The 14,263-nt window shown below is 34.0% G+C and overlaps 1 protein-coding gene across 1 annotated transcript in view; it reads left to right on the forward strand.

The window, feature by feature from the left end:
- ANKRD13C (ankyrin repeat domain 13C) overlaps positions 1-14,263 on the forward strand; it is a 91,780-nt gene that overhangs the window by 42,625 nt on the left and 34,892 nt on the right. The window contains exons 4-7 of the mRNA XM_027536897.1: positions 1,756-1,841; positions 3,008-3,053; positions 8,401-8,467; positions 13,725-13,869. Of these exons, the coding sequence (XP_027392698.1) occupies positions 1,756-1,841; positions 3,008-3,053; positions 8,401-8,467; positions 13,725-13,869 (344 nt within the window). The remainder of the gene's footprint in view (positions 1-1,755; positions 1,842-3,007; positions 3,054-8,400; positions 8,468-13,724; positions 13,870-14,263) is intronic.

The raw sequence follows: 14,263 nt of genomic DNA on the forward strand, positions 1-14,263 counted from the left end.
TTTGGATTTTATAGACCAGAAAATAATTTTATTTGAGGATTGAATGTAGGTAGCTGAAGTTTTCATTTTAGCATCAGTTTAGTTCACTCACTCAGTCATGTCCAACATTTTGTGACCTCATGAACCACAGCATGCCAGGCCTACCTATCCATCACCAACTCCTGAAGTTTACCCAAACCCATGTCCATTGAGTCAGTGATGCCATCCAACCATCTCATCCTCTGTCATCCCCTTCTCCTCCTGCCCTCAATCTTTCCCAGCGTCAGGGTCTTTTCAAATGAGTCAGCTCTTCGCCATTAGGTGGCCAAAGTATTGGAGTTTCAGCTTCAACATCAGTCCTTCCAATGAACACCCAGGACTGATCTCCTTTAGGATAGACTGGTTGGATCTCCTTGCAGTCCAAGGGCCTCTCAGAGAGTCTTCTCCAACACCATAGTTCAAAAGCATCAATTCTTCAGTCCTCAGCTTTCTTTATAGTCCAACTCTCACATCCATACATGACTACTGGAAAAACCATAGCGTTGACTAGACGGAACTTTGTCAACAAAGTAATGTCTCTGCTTTCTAATATGCTGTCTAGGTTGGTCATAACTTTCCTTCCAAGGAGTAAGTGTCTTTTAATTTCATGGCTGCAATCATCATCTGCAGTTATTTTGGAGCCCCCCAAAATAAAGTCAGCCACTATTCCCACTGTTTCCCCATCTATTTCCCATGAAGTGATGGGACCCGCTGCCATGATCTTCGTTTTCTGAATGTTGAGCTTTAAGCCAACTTTTTCACTCCCTTTCACCATGTATTGATATATACATTCTCCACCCCACTAATACATTTTTTATCTTACTTTATTCAAAGCTAATATTTTCTCTTATTTCAGTAAATGTGAGAGATTGATTGAGTTTGCTGGTATATTTTAGACCTTCATTCTAATAAACAAAACTTCTATTTACCTAATTGCAGGCACAGTAGTAAGCAGTTTATATTGAGCCTCTATAGTAACTCTTTGTAGTAGATTTTACTTGAGATTTACTATAGATTTTAATGTAGAGTTATTTTTACTTGACAAATGAAAAAAAGAAAATGAAGTTTAGGAAAATTAATTAAGTGTTCCATATTGACACAGCTAATAAGTAGTAAAGCTGTGGTTTGGACTTAAGCGATTTGTCTTAATATCTGTTAACTATTGAGAAGACACTGTGGAGGGTTTCAGGGTTTTTTTTTAAGAGTCTGAAGTTCTTTTTACAGATAGAATAGGATTTGTTTTAGTATTTTTTATGCTATGTTGGTAGTATGTGAGAGAAAGTACAGTCTCAAGTAGAAGAAGAACAGATGCAACTGATAACATTTTGTAGATAATTACATTAAAAAAAATACCTAGTATGATTTTTGAGATTTCCTGTCTTTGAGATCATCATTTAGACAACTGTTAACAACAGGACACTGCATCATCTGACTGCGGTTGGTAATCTTGACTCAGTCAGATGAAGCCTTACTGATGATTAAAAACCACCAAAGCTAGTATGACTGTAGGTTGATGTTGAGGTATCTCCTTTCAGGTTTTCTTGAGGATCATAACAGCTTTGCCAAAGGTATTTTCTAACATATTCACAATATCTGTATTATTTCTGTGTGTAATAAGCCAGTGGTGTTTCTTAGCATGGTGACATTTTTTTTCACTTTTTTTTTTAGATATAATTAGCAGTCTAACCTGGTAAAATTCATTTTAAATTAAAAATTTTTTTAAAATTTAAATTTTAGTTACAGCTCTTTTAAGGAAGCTTAAGCAGCAATCCAGGGAAAGTGTTGAAGAAAAACGACCTCGATTATTAAAAGCCCTGAAAGAGGTAAGCTCAATTTCTTGACTGATTTTGTATCTAAACTGTAATTGAAAGTGTACTCTTATGCATTTTAAAAATGCAGTTTAATTTTTTGCTAATTATTAAGGGTCAAGAAATAGTAAAAATCCTGCTTTAATTAAGCAATAATGACATTAAAAAATACTGATTATAGTGTGTAATCTTATAGGAAGCATTATTTGCTTTGAACTTAGAAGGTAGATAAAGAATTATTGCTCTCAATAAATTAGGTAACAGCTCTAAGAAAAAAGAAGGTAAGTGATAATTAATCGAAGTAATTTTCCTTTGTTCTTTGGATTCAAAAGTTTTCTATGAGCAGAAGCTGCTACTGCTAGTAGGGCCAGTTTGCATTTTCTGTTTGTAACAAAACTGTTTATCTATCCTACTTCATGATGGTACAGCTGGGTGTAGTGGTACAGACAGGGAGAGAGGTTTGTTTTCTGTTATTTTTTTTCTCTTTATTTTGGATGCTTGAAAAAGCTGTGGGAGAAAGACCTATGAGTATGTCTTCTTTTAGGTATGCTATTTTTTGAAATCTCAAGGGATAAAATTTTTTGAGACTATTTGATTAATAGTTCCTTGAACAGTTATAGTTTTTGTTGTTTAACTTCTAATTTAAGAAATAAAAACATTGTCTATAGATAATATGATGACAGATTATTTCAGATTTCAAAAACTTGTGTTATCACTTTATGGAAAAAAGTTTCTGTTGCAGTGAATGATTTTATTAGATCATTATGAGCCTATACAATAATCATTTTGGAAGTTTTTTTTTTATAACACTTCTAAAGTTATTAACTATTTTCACAATACTACTCATTTTGTTTTGGTTACACTGAGAAGTAGAATATTTATTGATGCAAATTTAAATGCCTATCAGTTTTATGTGATTAAAACGTTCTTGTAAAATCTAAAGCGGTATGTATTTTCCTTTGTGGATAAGTGTAGTAATGTCTGCTATTGTAATATTATTTTAAGTAATAAGCATATATATATATTTTGGTTCTTTCTCCAACCCCATAATTGAAATTATTTCCTATTTCTGTCTATAGATCTTTAATGATAACAGATTTTTTTAAAGCAAAATGTTAAGCAGGTATAAGAGCTGTTAACTAAGGTATGCATTTACTAATTATACATATTTCATTTCTCAGCTAGGTGACTTTTATCTCGAACTTCACTGGGATTTTCAAAGCTGGGGTAAGAATGTGCTATGTTTTACTGTAAAATATGTAGGTATGCAAAAATGCAAGTGTAAAAATAACTATTAAATAGAAATGTTAAAATAACCAATACTTGCTGTAAGGAAATTTAAATATTTTTCATCATGTTGAATATAATGGTTATAAAGCCCTGTGTGTGTGTGAGTTGCTCAGTTCTGTCCGACTCTTTGAGACCCCATGGTCTGTAGCTTGCTAGGCTCCACCGTCCATGGAATTCTCCAGGCAAGAATACTGGAGTGGGTTGCTATTCCCTTCTCCAGTCAGTGGATCTTCCCAACCCAGGGATTGAACCCAGGTCTCCCACAGTGCAGGCAGATTGTTTACTGTCTGAGCCACCAGGGAAGCCCATAAAGCCCTATAGTAATATTTAATTATCCCAACATGATTAGTAACTTCCATAATTATTTTTTTTAAGGTAAAAAATTGTCTTATTTAAAAACAAAATGTTGGTTAAAATATAATAATTTAGTGTAAGGAATTTTCAGAGAGAAGAGAAGAATTAACTATGGGATTATTAGGTTACTGAATTTAGGGAAATTCGACATATAGTATTTAGATACCTAAATGTGAAGAATTTGGTTAATATTAATTGATTTTGTATATTTTGTCATCTGTCAATCACTTTCACTGCTTTTATTGCCACTGTCTTAACACACTGTTTGGTTGCACACCATTCCACTTATTTATAAAAGATGTTAATTCCTAGATACTTTACAGTCATTTTTGATTTATCTCAGTAAGGTAAGTTTTCTCTCTTCCTCATTTTAAACATGAGTCTACTTAGGAAACTTTTGTGTCCAAATAGGAAGTTTGATCCTAGTGACCTATACTTTACTAAATAAATAACTATCCAAACAACTGACTTTTGGGTTAAACATTTTTTAATGTAATCTATATATAAATTGGATATAGTGTGCTTATGGGTTTTTTAAAAGCATCTGAATTAATCTTTATGGTATAAACATTTGAATGCTTATTATCACCAAAATAATCATAAAGATAAATCATAAAATAATCATAACAATAAATCAGATATTGACAGAGACCACTGTAGAGATGACTATTAATGTTTCATATGAGTATTTTAAACTCTCTTCAATGCTTATGAACATGTGTTTGTACACACATATAAATATAAATTTATATGTGTATATATAGCCTCAGCATTAGTTTTTTAAATGAAATCATACAATTATTATGCATTTTGTCATTTTTACTTAATCTATCATAAATATCTTACATTTTAGTTCATGAAGAAGTACTTCCTTTTTAAAAAAAACAGTATAATACTTTATGAGATGGGTGATTAAGATGTTTCTGGTTTGTTTAATCTCTAAATAAGAAATTTAATCCCTAAATATAATCAGTTACAACTTTAGATCATGAGGCTAGTTTTGGCTCCATCAAAAATCACACCTGCGGGAGTTCCCTGGTGGTCTAGTGGTTAGGGTTCTGGGCTTTCATTCCTGTTGTAGGTGTTGTTGTTTAGTCACTAAGTCCCATCTGACTCTCTTTGTGATCTCATGGACTATAGTCCACTAGGATCCTCTGTCCATGGAATTCTCCAGGCAAGAATACTGGAGTGGGTTGCCATTTCCTTTTCCAGGGGATCTTCCTGACCTAGAGGTCGAACTCTGTTGCCGGCATTGTAAGTGGACTCTTTACCACTGACTCTGGCCCAGGTTCAATCCCTTGTGGAGAACTGAGATCCCATGAGTGCCGTGGTGTGGCCAAAAAAACTCACCCAAGATTTTCTTAACTCTGATAATGCTTTATGCGCTATCATTTAGAAGTACCAGTGTCCTAGAATACCAAAAGAAAAAGAGATGTAATAGCATTGTGTAATAAAAGAGCTCCAAGTTAGATTGGTCTAAAGTCTGGATACTATTTTTTTCACTGTTTTTTTTTCTATCTATAAAGACCCCAGTCATTCTTGGTGATCCTTGAGTATACTGGCTCTTTAATTGACTGTTTGAGTAACTGTTGTTTTGAATTCTAAAATTGTAACTTTATCTTGCTGAGCAAAATATTCTAAAATATTTTAAAACTGACATTTCAATTACATGAACAAATTGAAATGGATATAATTACTCCTGAAATTGTGCATATTATCTGTAGTTGTAAACACACTGTAACTGTTGCATAATCAAGTTTATTATGTAACCACTGAGGTACTGTTTAAAGTATTGCTTCTGGGACTTCCTTGATGGTCCAGTGGTTAAGACTCTGAGCTGGGGGCACTGGGTTCAGTCCCTGATTGGAGAACAGAGATCCCACATGACAAGGGCAAAATATAATAACAATTCTTTTTGAAAAAATGTATTGCTTCTCTGAGAACTTGACTTTGACACAAGAAAGTTAGCACATCTGATTCATTGTTGATAAAGGTTTTTACTGATTTCATGTCCCATTATTAGCACCTGATGGTTGGATGTCATCTATCATTCTAAAAACTAAACTCACTGGCTAGATTTAGTTTATATGCTTTGGATTAAAAAACATTGGATAATCTCTGATTTGAGATTTGATTATCAATAATCAAAAATCAAATAAGATTTGATTATCAAGCTTTTTCCTAGAGTTTAGGCATGCTTCCTCCCTTGTGAAAGCCCCTGATATAAAAAAAAAAAAAAAGAAAAAGGCTCCCAGAAATAAGGGCAAGTTAAGAAATACTGAGATCCAGGGGTAAGTTTAGTTTAGTGGTAGCGGAGCACAAAAACTGCACTCTTTCTCCTTCAGTATTTGGCTGAAAATAGCCTCAGACTTGGTTAATAGCAAGTCTGAAGGCAGCTAAATTATTCCAGAGTGAGTTTTTAGGTATAGAAAAGCCTTAAAATGGAATCAGAAGTACTGGCTTCTGTTTGCAATGGAAAGTCACATATTTTTCCTGAGCTTGGGTTTTTTCATTTTAAAAGTGAGAGTAAGAATAAACACCCCACCTATTTTCAAGTCTTTGTTTTGGTGTAGATGAAATGAAATCATGTTTTTGAAGGAAACACTTTAGATGCTGTAAAGTGTTAAATAATTTATAGTATTATAATCACTACAAACTTAACATTATGTGTATGGCATGTTTCAACAGAAAAACTAATAGTTTTTTTCTTTATCTCATAATCTACAGAATATCTGTCCTGTTTTTAGGACTTTTTTTCTTTTTTGCATTTTATAGATGGAAAACATCAGGCCTAAGCTCTTCTTAAAATCAGGGAATAAGTGATAGCAAAGCCAGAATGAAAACTTAGAGATTATTCATTTTTCAGTTCAGTGGATTATACTGCCTTTGGAGTACTGTGTTAGACTCTTTTTTTGTGTGTGTGTTAGACTCTTAGATAAAGTTGAAATAACTTAAGATATAGAGAGCCTAATTGTTCAATTTACATGGGGGAAGAAAAAGTCATCACAAAATTGGGAAAATGCAAATTGCTCTATTTTTGGAATGCATTGAAATCTTTTTTTTCATCTATGATATACCTTCTTCTTTTTTTTTTTAACTTTTACTTTTCAATCTTCAAATTCTTTTTTTCTCTACATTCCCCCTTTCTTCCTTTTCTGATAAGTGGATATTGGTGTGTGATTCTGAATTTTGCTTTTGTAGTTTACCATACTACATTACAAGATGTAATAAATTTAAATTAAGTTAGAGTGCTGGCTTATTGTAATCATCTTTTTCTTACTATATCAAATATGTAAGAACAGAAAAAGTAGATCTCAATTAATAAGTAAGAAAGAGGAGCTTTGATCATTTATATAGATTTATGCCATTATTGGAGAAGGAAATGGCAACCCACTCTAGTATTCCTACCTGGAGAATCCCATGGACAGAGAAGCCTGGCAGGCTACAGTCTATGGGGTCGTAGAGTTGGACACGACTGAGCGACTTAGCACGTACATGCATATACCGTTATTACTCTTCTTAACTTCTGTTGTTTCATATAAGGAAGAATTGATTGGAAAATGATTTCTTATGTTCTTTGACCAGGGTAACTTTTAGTTGATACTCCCTCTGGGCTGTAAACTTTTCTTATTTTCATAAAATAAAAAGTCTAGAAAACTGTCTTTAATGATGTAATCATTTTAGATTGAATAACCTCTAAAGAATTAAAAAACTTTTAATGTTAATTAGAAAATATTTAAAAATTTAGAAAACTTTGGAAAAAGTTAACTAAAAACCTAGCCTTTAGTTTTCTCTAGGGTCTTTTCTTTCTAACCAGGTTGATTTTTATCACCCATTTTTAAAACACTCAAGTTTTATAAAATGTACATGTAATACATCTTACACAGATAAACACACACACATACATACACCTGTACATGTGATGAGATCTTTAATTTCAAGAATTTTGAGTTTCACATTCTTTTCTTTTTTTGGTATATGGTAGTTTAATTATTTAGCCTGTTATGTAGATTTATTTGTCTATAGAATAACTCATCTTTCTTCAAAATATAGCAGATAATGAATAATAAAAAACTATAAGAATATAGCTTATAATATGAATGTGAGCAACACTGGAATGTAGAAATGTATAAGTCAATAGTATGATTGCATTTTAAGAATTTTAAAACTAATGTACATTGAGCTTATCGAATAATCAATATATTTAGGATTCAAACTCAAATTCAACTAGCTCTAAAAATGTATTTTTTATTACACATATTACTTTTCTGGTATTTTATGCAGTTATATATAAAGAATTAGATGGGATCCAGGTTTGTCTGGTGACCCCTTCAGGAGGGTTTAATTACCAAAAGGCCTTGTTTTCTCACTAACAGTAGCACCTTGCAGTATGTACCAAGAATGGCGTTGCATCAGTTCTGATACTCTTATTTGTATTTGGTGGTGGGTAGTGGTGATGGTAATTACAATTAAATCCGAGAAGGCAATGGCACCCCACTCCAGTACTCTTGCCTAGAAAATTCCATGGACGGAGGAGCCTGGTAGGCTGCAGTCCATGGGGTTGCTAAGAGTCGGACATGACTGAGCGACTTCACTTTCACTTTTCACTTTCATGCATTGGAGAAGGAAATGGCAGTGCACTCCAGTGTTCTTGCCTGGAGAATCCTAGGGACGGGGGAGCCTTGTGGGCTGCCATCTATGGGGTCGCAGAGTCGGACACGACTGAAGTGACTTAGCAGCAGTAGATATTTGAAGTTGCTCAAAATTGCTTTGTGTATTATTTTTCAGTGGAAAAATACTATTTTAAAGGAAATTATGACAACTTTTATAAAATGGTAAAATGTTACAGTACTGTTCTTCTAATTAAAAAATTTATAATGTCTCAGAACTTTGGGTGGTTATTTTTCACCTTTTCTTTTTACAAATACAGTGCCTTTACTTTCCCGAATTCTGCCTTCTGATGCATGTAAAATATACAAGCAAGGTATCAATATCAGGTAAGGTGATTTGATTTTTCTCTGAGTAACAGATAACTGAGATTTAGAGGAAGCTTTTCTTTCTGTAGTAAAAGCTTATACATGGATGTAGTATTTTATAACTTAAACATGTCTTAATATATTCACAATGTTTTTTCTCCTTTGAGGTACTAGAGATAAGAAACCAAAGGCATAAAATCTTGACTAAAACAAAGGTATTATTGTTCAACTACATACTATCTAGAATGCAAGTAGAATGAAGATCATGATACAATACCAAGAAGATTTAGGATGGTCATGCCCCTCTTCCTAGCTTTTTAGGGAATAAGGAACACATAAGGAGGACCCAACTCTTGTCCTTTTTTACTGCATCCCTTTCCTACTGTTCCCCCCCCTATCTACCCACCCATGCTTCTAGCCATTCATCTATCCACTCTAGTGAATATTTTTTAAGGCTAATTTTAATTTTCTTCTGTTTTCTTTTTAATTGATTGATATTTGGATCTCATGAAGAATCTATTTATTTTACTCATTTCAGAATTCTATCATTATTTCTTTATACTAATATAGGTATATTTATAAATGATCACTTCTTTGGTACTCAGCCTTCTTTATGGTCCAACTCTCACATCTGTGCATGACTACTAGAAAAACCGTAGCTTTGAGTAGATGGACCTGTGTTAACAAAGTGATATCTCTGCTTTTTAATACACTAAGTTTGCCATAGCTTTCCTCCAAGGAGCAAATGTCTTTTAATTTCATGGCTTCAGTCACGATCTGCAGTAATTTTGAAGCCCAAGAGAATAAAATCTGTTACTGCTTCCATTTTTTCCCCTTATGTTTGCCTTGAAGTGATGGGATGACCACATGGCAAGATCTTAGTTTTTTTTTTAATGTTGAGAGTCCCTTGAATAGCAAGGAGATCAAACCAGTCAATCCTAAAGGAAATCAGCCCTGAACATTCGTTGGAAGGACTGATTCTGAAGTTGAAGCTCCAATACTTTGTACCTGATGCAAAGAGCTGAGTCATTGGAAAAGACCCTCATGCTCGGAAAGATTGAAGGCAAAAGGAGAAGTGGGTGGCAGAGGATGAGGTGGTTAGTTAGTATCACTGATGGAATGGACATGAAGTGGAGCAAATTCTGGGAGATAGTGGAGGACAGAGGTGTCTTGTGTGCTGCAGTCCGTGGTGTTGCAGAGTTGGACACAACTTAGCATTGAACAACAAATTATATAAATGATACCTATTTAAGCTATTTAGAATGCTAGTGAATATGCCAACTGTTTTTTTAACTGGCCGTACTGTGCGGCTTATGGGATTTTAGTTCCCCAACCAGGGATCAAACTTGGGCCCTGAGCAGTAAGAGTGTAGAGCCTAACCACTAGACTGCCAGGAAGTGTATTCATATTTGTACATTTATATATGTATACATATAATTTATATGCCTATGTTTATAAAAATTCACAATATTAATTTGAGTATTGTCTAGAACTAGAGATGTCTTAAAAAGTTATATAAACTCTTCATTTTATAGATTAGAAAGTTCAGAAAGGTGAAGTGATTTTTATGAGCATATTACAAATTAATGCTGAGCCAGGACCTCTCTGACTTACTGTCTTCTTATCATGTGACTTCTTATCATGTCACAAGACAGAAATTTAAAGAAAATCAACTGTTTATGAGATTAATTATTAAGTATGATGAATTATAATGAAGAGATAACCTTTAGTTGGAAGTAAGTTCTAGGATAATTATTCTCAAGCAAAATTCTCTTGGTTTAGGTAGAGTTTTCTGTGTTTTTGTTTTTTAAAAATAACCTCCTCAGATCTTGCTCATCATGAACGTTCTCATGCACATTCAATTCATGGTTATTACAGAAACCTTGGAAAACACAGTAAAGTATGGGTGAAAAACTATGAAAGGATTTGTTAATGATGTAGATTTAATTCAGTATTCTATTGTTAGCAATATATTATGAATTTCAAAAAATTATTCATCAGTTAAAAAATTTTTAATATGGGTACTTGCCAAAGTTAGTAGATAACTTGGGAGAATAGTATTGTCTTCCATGTGCTGTGTTAAAGGTTAGTTTTAGTTCTGTTTGATTCTTAAATTTAGAAGAAAAGGAGCTTCTTTCTGTTAAAAAATTATTTCACATTTATATATACCTTTTAAAAGTAAATGACATGATACATATTACATAATAAATATAGATAATAAAAAAACCCCACAAAATGGCTAAGATAGATGTATGACAATAAGAGAGAATAATTGTGTCAAAGAATGTAGCTTAAGGGGAGCTACTGTAATTTAGTAAGACACTGAAACCTGGGGCTTACTAGCAGGAAAGCTCTTTACTAAGGTTGAAGGAGTGATGGGTTCAAAATGCTGGTTATCAAAGTTAACTAGAGTAATGGAGAAGCTGCATTTTAGAATGTATGGTAAAGGTTTTTTTGCATAGATGAAGAATTAAAAGAAAAACCAGTTTGTTAACATTAAATAAAAACTTGCACATTTAAATGTCATGAGATAATTAGTTCTTTTAAACATCACTTCAAATGACTTTTACTTGTATCTCATGATAGCAGTGTGATTTATTTAAAGTATGGGAATTCCCTGGTGGTCAAGTAGTTAGGATTCCCATGCTTTCACTACCAAGATCACAGATTCCATCTCTGGTTGGGGAACTAAAATCCTGCAAGCTGTGTGGGCAAAAATCAACACAGTATCATCTTTGGTGTCTAGGAGAAATTAATATTTTAGTAGAAATAGTAATATGAACAACTTTATTGTTGAGAATACTAATAGATATTTTCACTACTAATAATTTTGAGGTAATATATAACCGTTGACCTAAATAATCTTTGCAAACTGTCTCATTTGAGCTCTTCCTATCTCAAGGATAGGCCCTATTTTCTTTTCACTGTTACTTGGGTAGTTATCAAGTTTTTATCTGTAAAAGAACATTTTCTATTTGAATCTTTGCATTTGTATAAAGAACTTTGTGTCCTTCATGGTGAATTACATGGTAAAAATTAGAAGTATTTAGGCTCATTAAGCTGAAAGCCAAGGACCAGTTGATACATTAAAATATCACCATGATATAAATTATATCATTATGAGGCATGTTTGATACAGCTTACTATGCCATCTAATATGTCTAATATATAAGTTGTGTTAGTCTTTCAGTTGCAAATTATGAAAACACATATAAAATAAAAATTGACAATGACTGATCTTAGGTGTGGCTAGATTGAAGGGCTCAAATGTTGCCAATGTCAGTCTGTCTTTGTCTCTCTGTGCATCTCTCCTCTCACCCCCACCCCTTGCAGCCCACTACTATTCTCCCCCAGGATGGGCAAGAAGGGAGTGGAGGCAGAAGACTATTCTGGCCCATGTCTTCTTTTTTTGAGGGGTATAGAGTTCCCTGGTAGCTGAACCATGGAGTCCAAATAGGCCACTCATATAAAATGATCTTTCCCCTTTTTGAGACTTCATTAGACCACATTAGCCCACATTAGAGGTAGGAGATAAGCCCCTTTTATTGGCATCGTTTTCTCTTGTGCCACATATACAAGCAACAACAGAATATGTTTAGTAGTACAAGCACCAATAGTGCAGTAGCAGCCACTGTAAGTGGACCCGGGGCAAGAATTCAACCATAAAGCAGCAAGTCAAGTTCACTCCTACAGGAGCTGGTGCCTTGCTATTTTTTTAGGACTTCTTATTTGACTCTGAGGGCTGTATGTATTTTACATGGCTCAGAAAAGAGCTTCTTATACATAGGTTAATCATACTTCCCTATTCATCTCTGTTGTCCTAGTAAAATTATTAATAGTGTCACCTTCACTTTTAAAAGTTACTAGTTTGGGTGTTAAATTATATGTAACCTTGGTTACTCTCTTGATGCAGCATGTGAAATATGTTCCATTTTTCAGCTTTTCCTATGAAGGGAAACTAGTAATGCCCACTCATTTGCCTTGTCTATGGTGAGAACGGAAAATCCTACAAAGTAATGAGTTCTTATATTGTGTTAGAAACTCAGTAGCCAGGGTGGACCTCTCACAAAGACTTAAAGAAATGTTCTTTTGGGTGTGATCAGCATTTCTTAACAGCTGTGTGAACCTATTTCTTAACTTAAGGACTGTGTTTTGAGCAGCCAGTCAGGTCCTGCTATGATGATCTGGAGACTACAAAGCCTTGGGCAAGATTGAAGCACATCAGGATACTTATAAAGTTTTCCACTCCATTATTCTCTCTAATTTCACCAAGTAGTGATTTATAGAATTTATTTGAGACCAACCCATTGGGTCGACCATGTCAGGTCTTGGTTACAGTGAACACAACAAACATACAGGTGTTTGAATACATGAATATTTGCCATAGGAAAGATCCATAATGTTTCGGGCCGTGGAGATGTTAGAAAAGAAAATGTTGGGAAAGAGAATGCTAATCTGAATCTGAGAAGTCAAGCAAAAGGGCCAAGAATTTGGAGTAAATTAAATGCTTTATTGAGTTGAAGGATGAAGCAAGGTTTAATACTGTATGATTAAGCATCAGCCTCGATGCAGCTCACAAGGACAAGACTGTGGACACACAGCCCTTAATCTAAGAATGTGGTCCGTGCATTGCTATACTCTTCAGGTATACAGCAGACCTTTGAACAACACTGGTTTGAACTACTTGGGCCTTCTTACACACAGATCTTTTTTCAATAAATACATATTATAGTATTACATGATCCAAGGTTGGTTGAACCTGAGAGCGTGGAAATGTACATATGGAGGGCCAACTGTAAAGTTACATATGGAGGGGATGGGAGTCAGTGTTCCAGACCCCTGTGGTTAAGGGTCAGCTGTACTCTGCTGAGCTAGCAACTTTGTCTTAAAGGGATCAAAAGATGTTAGACGGGTTTGCTTTCCTTTTCTGCCCTTCTTCCTTGAGGTAAATTTTATGGAGTAGCTATGGTAAGGGAAATAGAATGGGGTACAGGTTGAGAAATGCATCAGCAATGGGAAAACAACCTTTCTCCTGCTGGATTAATGAAGTTATATATTCAGGAAAATGAAATATAGGTAAAATTGAATATATATTTAAATATTCTTTTGGTGTTTTTTAATGAGATATTTTAAATTTAGCTCTTATATATAAGTTTGGCTTTGAAATATGGTATTAGCCTTTTGGTTTGAGTTCAGAAGGAACAAAGCTTATTTCATTAATATGAAGTTTTATTGAGATTTTATTTGTCAGAATTTCTCATCTGTCCATCTTTCACAGGCTTGACACTACTCTCATAGACTTTACTGACATGAAGTGCCAACGAGGGGATTTAAGCTTCATTTTCAATGGGGATGCGGCACCCTCTGAATCTTTTGTAGTATTAGACAATGAACAAAAAGTTTATCAGCGAATACACCATGAGGTGAGCATGTTGAGCAAATTCCTGTAAATGGGTTTAAAAAAAGTCTGTGTATGCAGCCAAGCCTCAGTGTAATTGTTTTGAAAGGCATAAGACATAATTGAAATGGTTTATTCCTAAAGTTTCCATTTTCTTACCTCTAGTTTTTAAAAAAAAAATTTTATCATCTTTTCTTTATCCTGACTAAACTATTGAGTCTGTTTGCTCATAATTCACTGATAATGTCCTGGTTAAATAAACTCTGAATTCTTGTAGTTCTCATTTATTGAACTTGTTCTGGCCCTACTTTATTTTAGGGTTGTGAACCATCTCTGTTTCTTTAATATGAGCACCTCTTTTGGTTTTTTGTCTGTACTCTTTTACTTTTCCTAACTCTTTGGCTACATTTCTTTTCTCT

Source organism: Bos indicus x Bos taurus, chromosome 3, assembly GCF_003369695.1.
Source record: "Bos indicus x Bos taurus breed Angus x Brahman F1 hybrid chromosome 3, Bos_hybrid_MaternalHap_v2.0, whole genome shotgun sequence".
Taxonomy (NCBI): Eukaryota; Metazoa; Chordata; class Mammalia; order Artiodactyla; family Bovidae; genus Bos; species Bos indicus x Bos taurus.